The 21,966-nt window shown below is 36.9% G+C and overlaps 1 protein-coding gene across 5 annotated transcripts; it reads right to left on the reverse strand.

Annotated features, from left to right (window-relative positions):
* Positions 1–282: 282 nt before the first annotated feature.
* LOC127447910 (villin-1-like) lies at positions 283–21,924 on the reverse strand. 5 transcript variants are annotated; one of them, XM_051710101.1, is made up of 20 exons: positions 21,002–21,924; positions 12,210–12,320; positions 12,041–12,115; positions 11,727–11,923; positions 11,090–11,198; positions 9,587–9,697; positions 9,209–9,414; positions 8,635–8,713; positions 7,608–7,706; positions 7,287–7,440; positions 6,744–6,844; positions 6,522–6,659; positions 5,985–6,143; positions 4,071–4,250; positions 3,705–3,850; positions 2,700–2,844; positions 2,420–2,608; positions 2,239–2,307; positions 2,006–2,152; positions 283–868 (listed from the first exon to the last, which is right to left on the reverse strand). In XM_051710101.1, exons 2-20 carry the CDS (start codon positions 12,285–12,287, stop codon positions 755–757), a joined length of 2,496 nt encoding a protein of 831 aa, XP_051566061.1. In that variant the 5' UTR covers positions 12,288–12,320; positions 21,002–21,924; the 3' UTR covers positions 283–754. The 5 variants fall into 5 exon arrangements, with proteins under 5 accessions (XP_051566061.1, XP_051566058.1, XP_051566059.1 ...); XM_051710098.1 differs by having other exon boundaries at positions 19,774–21,924; XM_051710099.1 differs by lacking the exon at positions 21,002–21,924 and adding an exon at positions 19,469–19,487.
* Positions 21,925–21,966: the final 42 nt, after the last annotated feature.

A 21,966-nucleotide genomic window follows, 5' to 3' on the forward strand; every position in this document is an offset into this window, starting at 1 on the left:
TATGCCTGTCATCTTTTGTGTATGCTTTTAAACATTTGGTTACCATTCCCAAGCAAGAATGTGTCTATTTTGTTTAATACAAGAGAAAAAAGCTGCCTTGCCTAGGGCTACAATAAGAGTTTTACAATATGACATTGAATTTGTGCATGAGTTAATGTATAATGTTATCAAAGAGGTGACAAAAGAGTTTCCATTACAATGAGGTCTTTTTCTGTTTATTGACTTTTCCATTAGACAGGTGATGTGCCTCTTGTGTACAGTGAATGATTAATTCCATGGAAGTTAGAAATTAGATAGTATAGTTTATTATCAGTGCTCTCTATGCATCAATGAACCTCATACAAAACCTTTATCTTAGTTACTGTAGAATATTACATTTTATTGTAGTGCTTAAACAACTGAAGAAAAACAGATTTTGGTCAGTGCTTTATCCATCCTTTCGAATCCAATACAAATCCCTGTGTAAATAAGACAGATTTGCAAACTTAATTTCCCCATTTATTCCATATTCTCCATTCAGTTGAAATTATACTTTGAGGTAAATAATTCAGTTCCATAACATCAACTTTAAATATGACTACCAATTTGATAGCTTTTCCAAAAAATATATTTAAATAAAGTAATTTTATGTAAACATGTAAATCTAAAAATCTAAAAGGAAATGATCCTGACTGTTGAGTTTTTGCACAGCGCCACTACTGGCATTCAGACAGTTAAGCACGTGCTGTAGCACAGAGATGCATTTGTGCGCTTCCTAAAACAGGCCCTTTTCTTTCTTCAGGTTCAGCTGCTTCCAGGCTGGCATGGCATAGAAATCCAACCGAGAAATCCCCATAATCAGTGCAAAGTCATCATTTGAGAGATAATCCTGCACAGACAATAGAGGTAAGGTGTTAGGTTTAGAAATGGGTACATTTTGTCAAAACACGTCCAGGTCACGTTTCATCCCAAAATTAAAATGAAAAACATTATTATAAAAAAAATTAAGCCTTTTTGAACCATCAAGATTTTTGCATTGTGAAATTATTTCCTTATATTATGATTTTCCCCCCCACATTATAGTCATTAAATTAAGATTTTTTATTTTTTTTATTTTTTTGGATAACATTTGTGAGATTCACCCACATCGATAATATATTATTTGTATTCTTTAAATAAAGTATGCTTAATTTGTTTGGAAACAAAACTTGTTTTGCTGAATGCTAAATGATTTGAATATGCTTACTAAAAGTAATATTTTATTGATTTTGGGCTATGATTTTGGAATTCATTCCATTTAGAGGTCTGCGCAGGACTGTTTTTCACTCCTGCAAGTTTCTATCCCGCACTCTAACTCTCCCGCTGAATTTTACTCCATGTTCACCACTCTCTGCCTGCAGTAATTTTCTTACCGACCGCTCCCGTTACTGCAACCATTAGTTTTCCACATTGGGCAAAAAGCATTCAAATAGACAACACGTGTACACAAAGAACATCTTGTTTTTCTGTTATTGCTATTATCGGATGACACGTAACATGATGCCCATCTGACTTGCCTGAGGTTGATTTCTTAACACTAATTGACCATTTTGTAGTCAGTTTCACAGCAGTTGAATACCTGGATAGCCTGCTCTAAATATTGAATAATTTGATGCACGTGCTGTGTCCACATTTCTACATAGCATTTTCTGTTGTTAAAAATAAATTTGTTGTAATATAACATAATAATTAGTGTTTTTTTGTTGTTGTTTTTTTTTTTTCTTTGCATTCATAAATTAATATAATAAAAACAAGATATCCACATCAGGTTTTTCAGGATATTCTCTGATTGCCTGCTCCCATCCATAACATATGGATGTACTGTCTGCTACCGCCATCATGTCGGAAATTTAATTCTGCACTGCAAGAAACGTAATTGGTCCCGCGAGCCCTGTGGGAGTTCCACGGGAATGCAGACCTCTAATTCCATTTCAGTAGTTTGTAGGTTAAATTTGCTACGGTGTCTGAGAAAGTTAGATAAGTTTACCTCTTTTCTTGTGGGATCGACTCCATCAGGTAGGTCCTCTGTTATGTTCACCAGCTTGTCAGGAGGAAAGGTTTGCGCGACAGGTCGTGGCATCATGCCTCCAGAGTCTTTTGAGTTGGTTTGGTTTGTTATAGGCTGGGTCATATCCTGTGCACAAGATGTAATATCATGTTACCTGTTACATCAAGAATGGATCACTACAACTTGCCCTGTTGAGAAACTTAAGAACCTACCACAGTAATTTTGATAAGATCAGTTGCATCTCCAAGCTCTGATTTGAGCTGGTCATAGGATTTCCCACCCTAAAAAAGAATAAAATACATTTCTGACTTTTAACTTGTGCTCATGCTTGGAGGTAAGTTTTTATGCTGAAAGGCTCAGTGGGGAAACTTACAGTATGTAAGATCTACTTACACTCCACTTTTGTGGGTCCCAGGCATGGAACCAGCCTGTAAAGGTAGGTGGCTCAAATCCTTGCTTAACCACCAAGATAGGTGTATCCAGGTCACGTCCTGCAGGATGGGTCTTCAGATATTCCTGTGCTGTAACCACTGCCTCTTGCTTCTCCTTATCGTTGGCACCTTTACCGATCCACAGGAACACCTGACAGAACATACATGTGCTGTGGTCTTTTTATTGTTGTCTATAAATGATGAAAATAATTGCAAAGGAAGACAGCTGCCCAAATGTTCACCTGATCCCAGATGTCCAGCAACATGACATCGTCTTCATCCAAGTCATCTTGATTGAAGTTTGCAATCTCAGTTGCTATAAAGCGACCAGTCTGGTTGGAGCACTCAAACAACCGTGGCGTGACATTGCTGTTCTCATCCTGAAGTCTGCTCACGAGAATGGAAAACTAACTAATAGGCTCTGTTCCAAAACCTGTGAGTTATATTTGTAGTTTACTTAAAAAAACAGCCAATTTTGCGACAGGTGAGATTGATTTTAATGCACTTCCCATTATTTCTATGGTATCCGCAAATGATGACTGACTGTCGTAAAACTCTGAAAGCGATTCAGTGATGTCAGGACCATTATTATATACTGTATTATTGGCTTTAAATGTACATGTGATCCAAGTTGAGCATTACGCTTTCTCCAATTATACAAATGTGGAGGTTAAATCAGTGCTGGTGTAGCATTGTTACTGAAGCTTAACAACATGCTAATGTCAAACTCTTCTGAAATCAAAGTCTTTTTGAGCTTCCCATGAGGAGTGCTATTTGTATGACGCACAGAGATGCTGCCTTCCTGTAGAGCATTCCAAACCAGTAAATTATGAGGTTCCATTTCAGAAGCTGCCATAAGGGCTGATTAAACTGAACATGGTTGTACATCCGTCTGCACTGTTTTTTAAATTGTTTTTTTTTTATGTAAACATGCTCTAGGCGGACACTTTTGACTGTTGCGGAGCGTCTCGCTGTTTTTTCAGCGTCTTGTGCATGATGCCTTTTTTAAGATGCTGTGTCAACTTAAAAGAGCTTCAATTTAAAAAAAATGTGTCTCAATACACTAGTGTTCTGTTCCTTTTGTTGCACTGTGTCTAGCTTTTTTTGTTCTGCAAGAACATGTTCGGCCTGGACGGCCCCTTAGAAGGCAACTGCCTATGTAGGCAGTAGATCACTAAGTTTTGGAACAGAGCCATGTTGTTTAATGTTGGACAATGTGCAGTAACAGTGTTTGAATGGTACTGTACCTTTTGCTGCTGGCATACTGGGACTTTCCACCAAGGTTTACCCAGAAGTCAGCAGGTTCCTGACCTTCTGCAATAACTTGCTTCTCCCTCTTGGAGATGATGTCAGCCAGCGTTTTAGCCATCTCTCTCTCATCTCCACTGCAGCCCTGCATTGTAGTATTTAATTGACATTTAAACCCCAGGTAAGTATGTAGGACAGACCAGAAAGAGAGCATTATCCGGACAAAACAAATAACAATAAATACCAGAATACCAGAAATAATAACACAAATATTGGTGCTCCCCTACTCATATGCAGAAACACTAAATATTCAAACCCTGGTTGGATTCTGCTTGATTTTACCTCAAGTAACATTGGATACCAACCTTGCCATACCACAGGTAGCAGCTCTTCTCTGTGCTGAGCACAAACACATCATTGGAGTTTAGAGAGGATGAGCTTGGAGGAACTTCAGTGGCACGTGTGTTATACTCATTTGTGCCGTGGAAATGAAACAGTCTTACTGGTGGCTGAGTGTGGTTGGAGCCTTTCCTGGAAGACCCTTCCTGTTAAGCAATCACAATCAGTAACAACAAAGGGAAGAGGCATACACTGTGAATCCTTAAAGGAATAGTTCACCCAAAAATACAAATGACATCACAGATGTGTATGACTTTCTTTCATCTGCTGAACACAAATGATTTGCAATGATTTCAAATGAAAATATTTTTAGAATACTTTCTCAGCTCTTTTGGTCCATACAATGCAAGTGAATGGTGGCCAGAACTTTAATGCTCAAAAAAATGACATAAATCAGCATAAAAGTAATCCATAAGACTCCAGTGGTTAAATCAATATCTTTAGAAATCAAATGATAGGTGTGGGTGAGAAACAGATCACTTTCACATTCTTCTTCTTGTGTTTTTGTGATTCACATTCTTCATGCATATCGCCCCCTATTGCTATGTTTCTCACCCACACCTATCATATTGCTTCAGAAAATATTGATTAATACACTGGAGTCGTATGATGTGCTTTTTGGAGTGTCAAAATTTTGGCACCCATTCACTTGCATTGTATGGACCTACAGAGCTGAGATATTCTTCTAAAAATCGTCATTTATGTTCTGCAGAAGAAAGAAAGTCATCTGGTCATCATACACATCTGGGATGACATGAGGGTGAGTAAATGTGGGGAATTTTCATTTTTGAGTGAACTATCAATTTCATTAGTGGCACACATAACAAAAATAATTATTTTTTCAAGCAGATTTCTGAAACACTCCTACTACTCCTTTTGCCTTGCCACTTGTTTATAGTTGCTTTCACACGTACAGTACAGACTTGTCCAAAAAAATAAGGCCATTTTTCACCATGTGTGAACAGGACCCATAGTGAAATACCGGTAAACCGGAAAATTCCCGGAATGAGAAGTTGTAACATTACCGGAAATGTTCAGTTTTGATGCTATGTGTGAACAAAGCTTTTAGATTAATGGCTGACGTAAGAAGTCTGCTTTGGGCCAGTCACAAAGGTCTGACAGAGATGATGCAATTACTCTGTGCCGTTTAACGCGTAATTTTACTGTGCTTTTTAGCTGCTGGTAACATCTCTGCCTTTGTATGTTAAAGATGCATTTTGTTCCCTTCAGTTCATAAGTTCTATTTGAAGACATCAAATACAATGCCATTGGGTCACAACCAACTGTATAAATGAAAACATCAACAACATTACAGACAGTGTACGTTCAGATACAAGTCAGTCATACCCCGCCGTATTTTCAAATTAAAAGCCTAATTTTCTGACACAGCCATTTAAAGGTAATTTCTGGCAAATGACATCAAAGAGTTTATCGGGATTTTGGTGCTGATGTGTGAATGGTTGCAAAATGAATAAAAGATAGAAAGCTGATGCATGTGTGAAAGCAGATATGGTTCATTTATCCGAAAAGGCAGTCCGGCTATTTTACTGCAATTTGATAGGTTTCTTGTCTTGGGTGAAAGTGGCTAATCATTTTGAAAGCACCATAGTGTCCACTCTTCAGGAAGTCAACCAAATTGCATACTTACAGTTGACTTTGCACAATAAACTTGGATAGGAGAACATACTGTAACATCGAAAATACTACACACTTCCTCCTTAACCACCCAAATGTATACTTAGTTGCAAGTACAAACAAGATCACTGTTAAAACAGGAAGTCTGTTTGGGTTATGGGTAAATTTCCATTATTACATCTGAAGACATTTCTAAAGACTTCTTGTAGTGCAATAAATAGAAATAAATGGGATAACAGACCTACCTCATAAACAACCATTTTACCCTTGAAGATGGCCATCAGGTGCATGGGCTCCTTTCCCATGGGAACGCGAACTTGCACCGGTTCTCCATTGTACTTCTGGTCCAGAATCACAGCCTGATATGCAGAGGCTGTCAACTCTGCTGTGCTGGCATGGCGACCCTAAAACATTACCAACAGAAATTTTACAATCAGGTGCACCCAAAATTGAAAATTCTGTCATCATGCACTCACCTTCATGTTGTTCCAAGCTCATATGACTTTTTCCCCCCAGGGAACACAAAAGGACATGTTAGGCAGAATGAAAGCCTCAGTAACCATCCATTTTCATAGTAGGAAACAAAAAACAAAAAGCACTGCTGACTGAGAGTAACACACAGCCTAACACCTCCTTTTGTGTTCCACGGAAGAAAGTCAAATGGGTTTGGAAAACATGAAGGCAATTAAGACCAACATGACTGCAAATGATGGCAGAATTTTCATTCTTTGATTCATGAGATGTACATAGAGGGAGTAAATGTGAGAGAAAGATACACCTACTTGCCACATGTACAGAATGTACTGTAGCTTGCTGTTGACTTCATATTTGTAGAGAATAAGGTAACAGTCACCACCGTAGAAGTGCCCAAGCCACTTCCTATCTACAGGGACAAGTTCATTGTCCTCTATCCTCCATACCTAAGGGATGAATAGACCCATTCAGATGATTTCATGTGATATGTCCTTATTTCACAGAGATGAAAGGCAATGTATTTCACTGACCTCAGCTTCGCCTGATCCATCGTCCACCATTTTCTGCTGTGCAGCCAAGTCAGGTCTAGCATGCATTGAGGTGGCATCAAACTTGATTTGCTCAACCTTGGCTACAAAAATCAATCAAAACACATCAAACTCAGAATATTGCAGAAAAAGGATGGATCTCTTATTATTACTATTATACTGTACTTTCTTTGCCTCAGTAGCTGGTAAAAATGATTTGTCAATAATAATTATATATTTTTTATATTTTATGATAAAGTATACATTATAATAAACAATTTACTATAATTGAAGAAATGTTTAGGTTCTATTAGGTTTTTTAATTTTATAGACATTGCACTCATCAGGAGCAGTGTCTCACCAGTTAAATATTTTAGAACCTAGCAAAAATTCACCACTTAATGTATTTTGGCATAGTTAATTACTACAAAGACAAAAACATTATCTACATTCACAACCACCTGAATTTGAGTTAACTAATTTTTTTATACCAATGCTGCAGCTTCTTTAGTAGTATGTCAATTGTTACTATTAAATCATGTTTACCTATTTTCCCTGGATTGTGTGTGGTGCCCAGTCCAACTGTCTGTCCCTTCTCCGTCCACCGCTGGAAGAGCTGCTTGAAAACTGACGATTCTGCACCTTCGCTCACTGTCTCTACATAAGTGGATGCAGGATAGCCTTTTGCCTTTATGTAGGCCTTGAACAGAATGTTAAGTATTTCACTTCATTTCATAATTTACTTTTGGGAGACATGACAACACAGTAAATGCGTAATGTGGCATACAACATTCTGAAGTCCATATCTTTTATTAAAAAATGCTAATGACTTGGGAAGCAAAAATACTTAGGCAGGAGTAAAAATACCTCTGCTTTCTTCAGAGATTCTGCCCGCTCAGTTTTTGATGCTTTTTTGCCCTTCCAAACAAAGATCTTCAATCCACCTTGATCCAGCAGATAACAGTCCTGCCATGGAAATCAGATTTCAGAGTTGTGGCAGACTTTTCACATTTAGTCACTCTTCTAGTTTCCCTCCATAATTTCAGCTATCTTTGCTGGTGTCTCTAACAGGTAACAGATGTGCAAAAATTGGTTCTATTTTTTATTTTATTTTTTTTACTAAATGTCTCCATTAACATGAAACCATAACATGAAATATAAAGCTAACATAAAATTAAAATTGACCCCATTTTGTTAATGCATGTTCCTGGTCTTTTTGTGCACAATTCAATTGTGCACATTATTCCAAAATTTTGATCAAAATGTAATAACTTGCTCCATCTCTCAATTTACTTTTCTTCTCAGCTGACATCACAAATCTCTCTTTGTTTTCAACCCCTTCCTTTAAACCAGGTGGCTCCATTCTGGTATGTTACGCCCACTTTACGATCCAATCAATTCCAAATGGATAAAATAACCTTACATACAGTGAGATGTTTTTAATCCTGTGTTGCTTAGAAATATATCAGATTGCAGAAGAAAAATGGGCTGTGAACAGAGTTTCAGGTTGAGTTTAATGCTTTGGCTTTCACTACAGTAGTCAGTTATATTTAGACTTTCAAGACCTCAATCTTTTGAACAGGCCTAACTGTGAAGTGGGCTTGACTGTGTTCCTGATAGCTCTGTCTTATCTAAAAAGGCATCCATTATGTTTCCTTATGCATCTTGCTGATGCAGACAGAATACACTTATCTAACTCGTTTATGAGCCTCGCTATTTTATCAAGTGTGTCCCTCGAAAAATGCCGGTCAATGGAAAATAGCTGTGCATGGTTGTAAGGGGTGACATTTGACCTAAATGTCAGTGGAGCCTCCGCTATCAACATGGCCTTTAAACAGAATTGCTTTATGCTGTGCTGGGTTAAATTTGGGGTTGGGGTCAGGGTTGGTCTTACCTCAGTTTTCAGTAGGTCTTGAGTGAGGGGTTTTACTGCTACCTCCTGTACTACAAGGTTTCCATCAGAATCTGAAATACTTTGCACACCATATTACTTATTTTAGTTTGAGCACATACTGTATTGGTTGTCAGAATACAGATGTATTTTTTACATCCATCCCAACAATGCAACAACAGTTTAATTTGTTATTCAACATTAAATCAAAATTTACTGTATTTACTTTAATAATGCATGTTCCTTGTCTTATTGTTACCGATTCATCAGTGCTTTGTAATCTTTAATCAAAATCTAATAACTTTCTCTTCCACCGAAATAACTTTCCTTTTCTGCTGATGTCACTTAGGCCATGCAGACTATTTGGTAATGTTAAATAGCTATTTAGCCATTGTTTTAGCAAACCCACATTCATTCTATCTCCATTTTTGCATGGAACAATTCTCAATGGATAAAATCAGGTCCCACCCTATATTTTAAATATTCTGATTCACTCGGAAGTATGTAACATTACAGAAGTAAATGGGTTGTGAATGGAAATTTATGTTGGCTATAAAACAGTGCTTAAATGACTCACTGAAATAGTTTGATGGCAGTCTTCATTTTCTCATCAACAATTTGATCGGGGATGACATCTTTGATGGCATCTCTTTTCTCTCCCAGTGCTTGCTTCATCAGTTTCATGGCTTCCCCAGATGATTTCTCATCATCTCCTTCCACGACAGTTACTTGTGCTCGACCACCCCTCTCTCGATCACGAATGTCCTTAGCTAGATTCATCCCCTACAAAAATAGAAGTCTTCATTAAACTTACTGACCAGATGTGCTAATATACACCCTCAGTATCAAAAACTTTCCCTAAGCATCAAGAACATGTGATATTTGAAGTCACTGAATTGGTGTTATTGTTTTATGGAATCTATTTTCACATGGGAAATAAGCATGAATGGTTTACCTTTAACCTCTCCATACGGTTACTTTTGGGTCCATTCCACTGAATGATCAGGCTCCCAAGGTCCAGCAAGAACACATCACCTTGATTGAAGCTGTTCCAGCTCATTTCCACCTGACACAGAGGAAGCGCTTAGTGTGCATCTACAGTATTTATTACATGACATAGTAAAATGTATACAATCACAGTAAATCACCATATCTGGCATTCAGTGTATACAATAATTAATTAGGTTTATGTTAAAAAATATATCTCAAATCTCAGCTCTCAAATCTCCTTTGCGGTCAAGTATATTCAAACTTGCAGCATCACAATTGGTCACCTGACACATGATCGCCAGTGACATGAAATATATATATATTTTTTATTAAACAGATGCACAAATGAGATTTGTGAGCTCTGCTTGATTATCACTGAATAATGGCAAAATTTTGGCCTAAGTTTTCTTTCTAAGATTTGAAAATATAGCTCACAAATTGCATGAAATACTATTATGGTGCTTTTTTGTGAATCACCATTCACTTTCATAGTATACTTTCGGGGATGGAGCACCATGATCATGTATATGATGACAAAATGAACTATTCTTTAATACTCATACAGAATTATTTCTTGACATAATTTAGACATTAGATTATTCTTTATACCCTTGAAATGTTATTTTTCATATGCTGTTATTTCAGCATAAACGTCCTCCATAAGACTCCAGTGGTTCAATTAATGTCTTTTAAAGCGATACGATCGCTTTTGGTATGAAAAAGATAAATATTTTTGTACTTTTTAACTATAAATTATCGCTTCCTGTCAGTAGCAGTATGCACGTTCACAAGAGCGCTGAGTTCACGTGGTCTCTCGTGTGACGTATTTGCGTTGGCATGTTACGTAATCTCACGTTTTTAACTTGGTTGAGACATCCAGGATAAGTACACAAACGCACCATTGTGAAAAACATACAGATACAAATACAGATCTAAACCAAAACCAAAACCAGGGAAGCTTCTGTGCAGCATTCCTCCTTCTCAGTTGTAAACAGCGCTGTTTTTCCGGCTGTGTCGCATGTGCGTCAGTTCTCACATGAACATGCCAACATGATTATGTCAAACTGCTGCTGACCGGAAGTGATGATTTATAGTTAAAAAGTACTTTAATATTGATCTTTTTCAAACCAAAATGATCGCTACGCTTTAGAAGACATTAATTTAACTGCTGGAGTCGTTTGGATGACGTTTATGCTGACTGTCTGTTCTTTTTTGAGCTTCAAAGGTCTGATCACCATCCACTTGCATTTCAAGGACCTACTGAGCTGAGATGTATTTCTATTTTTCTTTAGATGTGTTCTGCTGAAGAGAGAAAGTCATACACATCTGGGATGGCATGAGGGTGAGTAAATGATGAGAGCATTTTCATTTTTGGATGATCTAACCCTTTAACTTTTTACACCATTAATATGCATTGCGGTAGTGGTTTTAATTTCCTCTTTTGTTATTTGGGTGCGGCCATTCTCACCTCTCCTGCAACTACATGCTTATTTCCCTTCACATGCAACAGCCTTCGAATGTTGTATGTGTTGGTCTCCACTTGTTTCATCCCAGTTGCAACTCCACCTTTTTTGTATCTGAAATAAAGGGACTAACAATGTGATACCAGTGTGACCATTCAGGAACCCATTCTAAAGTCTATTTCAGTTTATCTTCACCCTCAGATTATTGCTTCTTACAAACTGAAATGAAGAAGTCTTGTTTTGTAAACTTCCCCAAAATGTAGTATTTGTTTTTAGACATCGTGACTAAGAGAAAAGAGAGGTGTTGTAAGTCATATGCTTCCCGCATGTGTTGTACTGCCTTTCAGACTGATCTTAATTAAAAAAAATGACTGTACTAAGGTAAATTTTTACTTCAAAATTAAAACGATTGGATGCATTAAACTAATGAGAATTTGGGGTTGAAATGTGCTTGATTGTTATGAAAATATGTGTTACATTGAAAATATCCTAGTGGTCATAAATGGTCCTTTTGGTTGGTTTATTTATTAATTTTTTATGTAATGATCAGTACACGTTTTGGTGAGATTAACCCATGGTAGTTTTAAAATGACTTTTAATACGAAAAGACTTATTGATTTCTATTCTGAAGAGAGGGCTTACATGATGCCCTGTTTGAAATATCCTTGGAAAATGGCACTCTCTTGGCCCTGGGTCTCTCGATGCTGTACGGCAACGCCCCCCAGGTGCTCATCCATCTGGGTGGTGTATATTGCTGCTGCTCCCTGCTCATCCTGGGAGGTGCATTTGCCCAACCAATAATGGATGTCATAAGAGAAGTGGTTGCTGGTCTTGTGAGTCTGAGAATGATAAACTAATTTAGCACAATCATTCGTCTTCATTGATCTTTGTGTTTATCAGCTCAAAACTATTACAACTATTACAACACTTGATTGTATCTAAGTGCTGGTACTTACATAGAGTATTATGTAGCTGTCTCCCTCATAAAACTGTCCGTATGTTTTAGATGGACAGGGCACCAGTGCCATGTTCTGACCAATGATTAAACAGAAGATTGATTAGTGATTTGTTTTAGTTGTCTAAATCTCAAACAAAGTAAGCTTGTTGCTTATTGTTCCTTCATACCTCCACTCTCCATATCTGAAGTCCTGGTGTGGTTTTATTGAGGACTTTTGGAACATCGGTCTTGATTTCCTGTGGCATGATGCCAGCTTAAGTCTCAGGGAATTTAAATACCTGGAAGAAAGAAGTAAGTTTAGAATGAACAAAATTACTTCCATTCAATGACATACATTGTTTCCTGGAATTTCATATCAGAACTACATACATTTTCTTCAGAAAATGTAAATGGTGCTTGCCCATGAAAAACTTGCCTGAAGATCAACCAAAAATGTAATTCCAAACCTGGAAGCTGTTAATGTTACTGCTGCTACCAATGACTTAAATTTAGATCTGTTCCTTACACAAAGCTATCACATGGGTTTATAAGACTAGCGAATGCTTTTATGCTTAACAGACATGGTCACTATGATCTGTCATTGTATGAAAAAAAAGCTGCTTAAAGATTCTTCAACATTTCTCCTTTTTGGTTCCACTGAAAAATTAACAGCATATGAGGTTGGAACAACACTAGGGTGAGTAAATAATCACAGAATTAACATTTTCCAGTGATCTATACCTTTAATATATTAAATCACTGTTAATGATTTCTTGCCTGTTAGGCTTTTTCAGTGTCATTCAAAGGTGTAAATGAGAATGGCCTTATCAGCATTCATTGCACTGCAATTCATGCATTAGTAAACCCAGACACAAAGCTGAAATTTAAGCTTTAAGAGGAAGGAAGATAGATAGCCACCCAAAGGAAAGGAAGTGAAAATTCATGTCCTATATCTAATGCAAATCTTTAAAAAGATACTGTGCCTATAAGGGAGTTATAATCAATATGGCTGAGATATGATCAAAGGCCACAGTCCCTAACTTTGCCTACTCCAGTGAGCACATAGTTTATACATCCTTACAATGTAGCTTTTTTAAGGCTATTTATTCAAAAAATTAAGGAACTATACAGAAAATGTTATATTTTCTATCTGATCCCCTTATATTATTCACCTTATTAATATTCTTTGGAATGATACACTATAACAAGATAACAGACTTTTTAGTATGTTTTAAGGTTGGACATGGTTTATGATAGAAAACTGTAAATAATTTTTAAAAGTTTGCTCTGTGTCTTTTTTGTGTGCACATTACCCAGCTGTTTAAATACACTGCAAACTATGTAGGGAATCGATTCCAAAAAGAATACATATATCACATACATACATTTTATTTACATTTTTTTAATATATTGTAAGAAATAAACCAGTTCAACAATGTGAATTTTTTAATAAAACTGAAGTGTATTGTTTGGACATTTTGTTCAGTGTACGAAAGATAGTGGACAATTGCTGTATATTCTAATTTAAACCTCTTTCTAAACAAGAACTCACGAGTGGTAACAGACAGTTTCAATATAGGTTAAATGGTGCTTTCAAAATATTTTCGGTAGTTCTTGGAAATATAGGCGCATCTACTCAAACTTCCCTCAAATTTATCTCATGTGATTGAAGCATCGCGCTTTGGTATGTGCATATAGGCCCTAATTAAATTTGAGAATGGACCTATTAATAGTAGATGTCATTCATGCTATTATAAACAGTGCAAAGAACGCTTTGTAGTGAGCTATTTATTATGAGATTTTACTTTGCCTCCTGTTTTTTTTTTTCGTAATCAAAAAAGAATCAAATAAATGAGTCTGGAATCTACTCTTGGAATCGATTCTAAAACCAGGAAGTCGATTCCCAAATTTCTGGAATCGAACAGCCCTAAAACTATGTGTTTAGCGAGATATACAGTAGTGTCTCTTTTTCAGAGCTGAGCCATGGCTTCATCTCATGTTGATATACCAACTATATCCTCTCTAGTATCCACACATCTATGTGCTATTCATCTTGCATCTGATATTAGCAGGAAATTAAACATGTTTCTTCCAAAGGTTCAGGTACCCTGAAATTAACCCCATTCTGACGAAATACTGGCAAGCGGTGGCTAGGCGATAGGACGATGTTATCGACGATATCTTACAAAGATCCCGATGCCGATTGCGACAATCAATTGACAGACGATGATAGACAATATCGGGAAATGGCAAAACCATGGATCTGGGAAGTCGCCAGATATATTAAACAGTGGCCAGGGTGTGAAACAAGCACCCACCACCCGCGACAAGGCGAGGCTGAATCCAGTTCGCAAGCTCCTCATCCAAATGCAGGTATTTCATGCGCTGGTAATTTTGCTCATCTACCTGCAACAAGCGGGCAACCTGTAAGACATCTCAGAGTGACACATGACAATACATGCTGTTGGTAGCAAAGACATGCCCTTGAAGAAACACACGTCATTATATTTTTAAGAGCAGACAAAAGAAAATCCCTCAATGCTCGTGTCTGATTTGCTGTTTGAGGTGTGCAGTGCGAGCCTGTGCATGTAAAGAACAAGCGCATGTAAAGAATTTTCACTCTTTTTTCTCTGTTTCATTCATCTGAAAACTGTTTGGAAGAATAATGTTGTCTGTGACAATGCTGCATATGATCTCGGATCATCTCAGGAGGTGCTGTAAGTTTAGTTCGCTTTATTTCCACGGACCAGTTCGTGGTTAAAATGCATTGTGAACGCAACTCTGCACATTCAGTAATGTATATCTTTCATTGTATTAAAGAAACAAAGACGAAAGTGATTAAATAATAAAATAATAAAAGACATGTTCACATTGAACCTAAAATTTAGTTTTTTTTTTCTTTTCTTTAGGCAGCAATAATTGTATTACCAAAACGCAATACAAACACAAATTCGATAAGAACACATATTTGGCAGCATTATTTTGGAACTCAAGGAAATTTATTGGGCTTAATTATTATGATTATTATTATCTTTACATTATAATTGTCTTTAGTTTTGAATCTGTATGCTATTAGTAATTTTCTACCTGGTGTCATTGACTGATACTTGTGTGATGGCAAATGTTTGGATTTGAGGAGGTAGTTATATAAGATTTTTTGATCATGTCATAATTTTAATTGCTTTTTTCATTTAAAGAATAAGGCTCTCTGGAATGCCTTGTTCTGATTGGTCAATCGAGGCTTTTTGGTCAAATATTTTTGAACAATGATGATTAAACTGAAACTATATAGCAGCTGTTCCTGTAGCTCAACTTCTATAGCATGGTGCTAGCAATGGCATGGTCATGGGTTTTATTCCTATCACACATACTGATGAAATGGATACCTCATGCGCTGTACAGTATGTAGCTTGGTATAAAAGCATCTGCCAAATGCATAAATGTAAATGAACAATTGAACATTGTCCCGGGCAACCTATTTCCATACATTACTCTGCGGTTTCTCTCTTCTCGTATAATAAAGTTGTTCAGTTCAAATCAAATTTCTACTAAAATCAACTGAAATTTGATATAATTTTATTTTTTTGAAAAGAATCAGGTCGGATTATGTACACACAACTTCACATCAGGGTCCTGATCACCTTGTCAGTTTATTGTTATTTTTTTATATACTGTACTGTACATTATGCCTTAGATATGCACACCCACACCCATACACCCCCTAAGGAATAATTTTTTGTTTGCATATACCAAATTTATGAGCTTCATTATCTCTATTTTTATTTATGTTTGCCTAGTAACTTGCAGCATAGATTTTGATATGGTGTGATAATGCGGATGACTCAATCACTCTTGTTTGATTGGATGTTCGAGTTTTATTGGGAGGTTGTATCGCTGTCTCTATAGCATAAGCAGATTGCAACGACTCATGTCACCGATCACGATCCCTCTGTCCAGTGCAAAGTTCATATTTCCTATCTAAATCCTAAAGGTTTCTTTGTAAGTGCAATAATGTCTTAACTGTCCTACACCACTGTTATAATTACAGTAGGCATATCATGAATTATCTGCCCTCCAGCATTACAGTAAAATATGCAGGGATTTTACGTAACCTGGCATTACAACACGCCTGATCTGTGTATCTATACTACCCCACCTCCATTCCTATAGCCTTGATTAATAGTATTCCTGCAGACTTCATTAGTCTCCATCATTGCCAACACAACATCATGTTTTAAAGCAAAGCATGTTGTTCCACTTGAGTACAACAGATTTTGTATCTGTAATGCAAACTCATAATGTAAAATGTAAAATAGGCACACACATACAAAAAAAACAAACAAGTTATTTAAGCTAAATATTTCATTCTGTTCTTATCCTTTTGGTTAGTCTGAACATAAAAGCTTGATCACAACTTAGCCACCTAGATTACCAGTCAAATGTTTGGACATGGCTATTCATTCTTTATTATTACTATTTATTTCAACCATTTTAGAATTAAAGTCATCAAAACTATGAAATTACTCAAACTGAAGTATGGGAATTGCGTGACCAAAAATGTTAAATCAAAGCTTTCTTATAGTGTATGCCTCAAAGTAGCCATCCTTTGTCTAGATTACAGCTCTGCACACCTTGGGCATTATTTAAACCAACTTCATTGAAGGAGTTCCTATGAATGCTGAGCACTTTCCTTCTCAATCTGCTTCAACTCATCCATTTCAAAATAAATAAATAAAGTTTATTTTAAGTTTTGTAAAGAAATGCTTAGGCATTGTGTCAGGAAAACTCATTTCAAGCATTAGCGTGCAAAAGGTTTTTAAGATCACAAGAAACATTTGGTCAAGTGTGTCCAAACCTTTGACTGGTAGTGTAGCTGTTAGAAGACATTTACTTATTTTGGCTTTGACCGTTCAAAATGAAGAACAGCAAACAAGCTGCTAACACGCTTGCTGACGAAGTCAAATTTGAACATCAAGCAAACTTTGTTATTTGTTAAAGCACCTGTAAATAATGATTCTTGCTAAAAATTAAGACATAACTGCTGGATAATATTCTGTTGAGTCAGAGTTATGCCTTCATTTCAAAGGACAAGTGCTGTTGCAGCATTTTACCGAATTTCTCCTATAACTTTTACAATCAGCTTGGTAAATGAATCACTTTGATGAGCATGTTCAAAGCTGTTTTGGGACATGCTAAAAGTCTTATTGTCCTCAGCATTAAATGTTTCTGCAAAGAAAAGAGCAAGAGGGATTAGAGGCACTCACCTGCCACCGGAGAAATTGAGAAGGAAGCAGCCAGGTAAAGGTGCTGCCAGATCACAGACAATAGTGGAGACTGTACAACTACCTTTCTCCCTACTTTACAACCCTTGCATTTTATCTCTCTCTCTGTATTCAATCACTCAGGTCCATATATGGCAAGAACAGGTGATATGCATACAGGTGTGTGTCATATCTGTCTTACGGGCATTAGTCGCTCATCTCGCCCCCTCCCCAATCAATGACTCTGAGCAATAGAGCAAAACAAATGTATTTGTTTACCTCTCCACCCCCAGCCCATCTGGCGCTGTGCATACTTGTCCTTTGCATTTTACTGTGCCGTGTTGAAATGACTGTGTACTGTACTGACTACAAACCTTCTGCACTGATACAGTTTTAGTGATACAGTTGCCACACCTTTTGAGTAATGAGTATCAATGACTTTTCTAGATAAGCATAAAACAAAAAAATCATTTTATAGAGATAGCACACTCCAATAAAATATAATTTTTTAGCAGAGCATATTATGTTCACTATAGAAATTTCCAGGGTTATTAATTAACATGGAAATCACAACTTGAAAATGTAAATTGGTCATTTTTGGTATTTCCAGGTTTTCCATGACGATGGGACCCCTGGTGAATTTCCTAAAGGGTACGAAGTGCCGTCTGTATTTCTTTGCTTGACTCAAAAGAATTGTGTTCCACAATAATAAGATCATTATAGATTTTTGAAAAAGTATACATTCCCTTTAGCTCATCAAATCTGATCTGCTCAAAAACAAATGAACACTTAAGAAGGAGAGGCTTCAAAGTGTGAGGTCACATCTACTTATGATAGATAATGGCAATTGGTTAGATGACATCAGCTGGTTTGATCACCAAACTAACCTTTTGTGTCAAAAAATGCTATTGCCCTTCTTCTAACATTGCCTTTTTTTCTAACATGATTTCTAGAAAAAATATTTCTCCATGATTTTCAGCATATATTCACCCTAATCTTGACTGGAATGCATTAGTCATTAACTCTTTGTACTCCATGGGATTACATGTAATTAACTACCAGTCAAAACTTTGGACACACTTACACTCAGTTGACTCAGAATTAACATTCTTTCATGGAGCACAAAAGAAGTTCTTAAGAATGTGTTGATTGCTCAAAATGGACAAAAAAAGCACTAGAAATGTATCATAAAAGTGGTCCACTTTTGTGCTATACTGAAGTCATTTGAAGTCATACAATAGCTTTGTGTGAGAAACAGACTGGTGAAATGCTTGAATGAGCAAAAATATTATATTTTGACTGGATGTGTATATGTAAGAAACTTACTACAACTTAGTACAAGTCCTTTCAAATTAACCATACATACCAAATGAAATTATGTACACCATGGTAATTAAATTAATAGTTTCAAAATAAAGGAGCAGGTTATGTTGGTTACTTCCTGTGTTTTAGTAATCTAATTAATGGCTCTTTGGACATAGATCTCCCTTGGTGAACCTCAGTATGTTCACCAAAACTTTCAGGTCACGTTTTCCTCAGGACCCGTTTTTTGGCAAGTGAAGTTGGTTACAAAATGCTGGGCAACCAGAAAAAGCCACCTTTTTAGAGAGTTAAACAGACCATCAAATGTGGGTTGGTGATCATTTGTGAGATGTACAGTGGCTCACTGTATAGGCCCTTTTAGTCTAGTACAGTCACAACTATTTGTTGTGTTGTGCTCAACCCCATGCAGCGAGCTCAACAGAACAGCCTTTGTGAATGACATAGATTATGAAGGGTGCATTGGAAACAAGGCGCATGGGAAACAATTTGCAGAATTACTACTGAGGATACACTCATTTATGACTTCTAAGACACTCCCCTCCCCTAACCCCCAACACACATTCCGCCATAAAATGGCACTACAAAGGAGTTACACTACCTCACACTTTGATAAAGTATGAGGTAGTTTACATCAGTGATTCTCAACAGGTGGGTTACAGGTCTGTTCTGACAGAGTTGCAAACAGCAGAGAGAAAACGATGCTAAATTTAAATAATATAATGAAATTTGTCTAGTAAGGATAGCAAAATAAATAGGCTTATCAACTTTTGAAAGGGTGGAGAAAACACTTTCCACATCTTTTGCTGCTCACGTCCAAGGTTGTGCATCCAATCAAACTCTATGGAATTTCGCCGCATATTCACCTGTCACTTGTTAGAAGCTAGCCAAATTAGGCAGATGCGAACATGGTCAGGTTGCGTGACATGCCTTCATCCTTGAAAATGTTGACATAGACATATTTCAGTGCTTGATCTTATGGACATTTTGTTTACTTTTGTAAAAATTTTGCTACTGTGCTGAGTATAAAATATGGGTCCTGCAGCAATACCAGCCACATTCTTAATATTATAAAATCTGACAAAAGTTTTTGGAATTAATAGTTGTTCCCAACCATTCCAATTTGACACTAAACATATAATCTAATGCATTGACATGGAACATTGCCTACCTTTTTCAGGCAGCGTTCCTTTCCTTGGTAGAAGATTGTTGGGCGCTGTCTCCCTATCTTTTCTTCTCCCTGATTTTTCCTAGGTGAACTTCAGACTTCAGAATGTGGGCGCTCCCCTCTTCTTCCTTAAACTCATTAACCAGCCTTACTGCTGGGAGAAAGCAGCCACCAATGCTCCAGTTCCAACTCTCACCCCCTTCTCTTACATAATCCAGGACACACATTAACGTGGCTGTTAGTTCAGCTCTGTGACTCTGCTTTTGTGAATGTGCTGCAGAGTGTGTTAGGCCTTAGTGGAGGCTGGGCTTTGGCCTCACACCGGTTCTCTTCTTGGCTGCTTCCGTAATGTGACAAATTATGCCTTTGCAGGCAGGATAAGGAGGTAGGAAGGCATCAAGGCAGATCCGAATTCAATATTTGCTTGACTTCCTGTCTATTAAGATCCATTTATCTGGTCAGTTCTTGAAGGCAGCATAGGCTGCGTACGATATTCTGTGTGTGCAGTTGGTGGAACGAGTAAAACTCTTCACTTAAAAAATAACTTATGAATCCATTTTTACTGAGAAATATGCATCGTAGTCATTAACTATTTGCTTGTTTATGTCTAAAACTCAATAGATCTTTGACATGCATTATGGTGCCTTGGAAGCCAGTTTGAAACCTGTTTCCTTATGAGGTACCTTCATGCAAAATTGCTGTCTGTTTAGTCATTGAATGACTTGACAGGTTTTCGGACACATTCTGATCTGTTTACAGTTTTAATATGGCTTTGTGCCATCAGAAATCCCAGAAAACAAAGCACAATTTCTTACTTCGGTAGTTTGGGATGCAAAAAGGTTACGTTCCCTCTGCGTGATTTCAGGCCTACATACAAAGTACGAAAACGTGTTTGTCAGTTGCACTGGTTGTTGCTGCTGTCATGATACACACATAATACACACAACAATAGGACAAACTCTTAAACTGCCAACACATTTAAAACAAGTCACCTGAATAATAACATCTGGTTTTATAGCGCAGACATTTAAAGGTAACTATCACCCCCTTGAGTACTGAGGTTTGTTATTATTACAATAGTACAGGAAGCTAAATATGTACAACCTGACTGCGCTTTGCAATGCGTTGGCCGATCATTCACGTTTGCATTGCCGTAGAGTATGTTTCTAGCCTACTTCCAGATGCTCAATCTCCCAAAGGCAAGCACTTGATAGAAGTTGGACGATTTTACCTTGGTAATTTTATTATCGTTGATATGCGCCTCAGCAGTAATCACAAAGAAATGTGCTTGGTTTCCTTTTCATCCTGGGTTTCCATTCATTTTACATATAATTGGTGTAAGCTGTATATGTGGGCAAACAAAATATGACAGAATAATAGATAATAGATGATATTTAATAGTAAAATATAATAGTATTTTTGTTTTAAACACATGAAAACAGAGCAGTTCCTGCAAATTTTTGGTGTAAATCCAGATTTAAGAAATTTGACAAGGCCCTTATATACATACACACACTACAAGCTAAGCTGGATGTTATGAACAACGAAGGATCAAAAAGAAGGTTACAATGCAAATCTAAGCAAATTTCCTGGTCACCCCTCCATTATGCTTAAAATGGGGAAAACCAACCTATGTTCAGTGCTCATATCTCATAATGGAGAATCTGTGCATTGCAGTACAGTGACATTACAGAATGATCTCATTAGTTTTCATAGGTATTCGTATTTAAAGTTTACAGGTAAATTTTTACGTTAGCTAGAAGCTGTCATTACATTGCTATTGTATGTATCAGTGTTTATTAAAATGTAAAAAAATGTATGTGTTCTACAACCACACTTTACTTATAAAAACATACTAATTCTATTTATATTGTGCAGGACATTAAAGGTGCACTCAGTTAAATTTCTATTTATGTGCACTGACAACTAGTGGCGTAGATGCAGCATCATGCAGAAACAGAAGTTCTCACTTTCTGATGTCATTGTAAAAATGTGCTATTTACAGTCAGCCATGATTAATTTATTCCACGAGCATTCAATTACAAAGGAATATTCAGATAAAACGAGTTATATTTGGCTGGTCATGTGATCGTGACATGCTGTGCTTATGTATGTGTGTTCAGTACCAAATTTAAAATAAAGCTGCTTTTCTCTAAGACTAATATGACTGATTTAATTCTCCCTATCATGTGTGTA

Source organism: Myxocyprinus asiaticus, chromosome 11, assembly GCF_019703515.2.
Source record: "Myxocyprinus asiaticus isolate MX2 ecotype Aquarium Trade chromosome 11, UBuf_Myxa_2, whole genome shotgun sequence".
NCBI lineage: Eukaryota > Metazoa > Chordata > Actinopteri > Cypriniformes > Catostomidae > Myxocyprinus > Myxocyprinus asiaticus.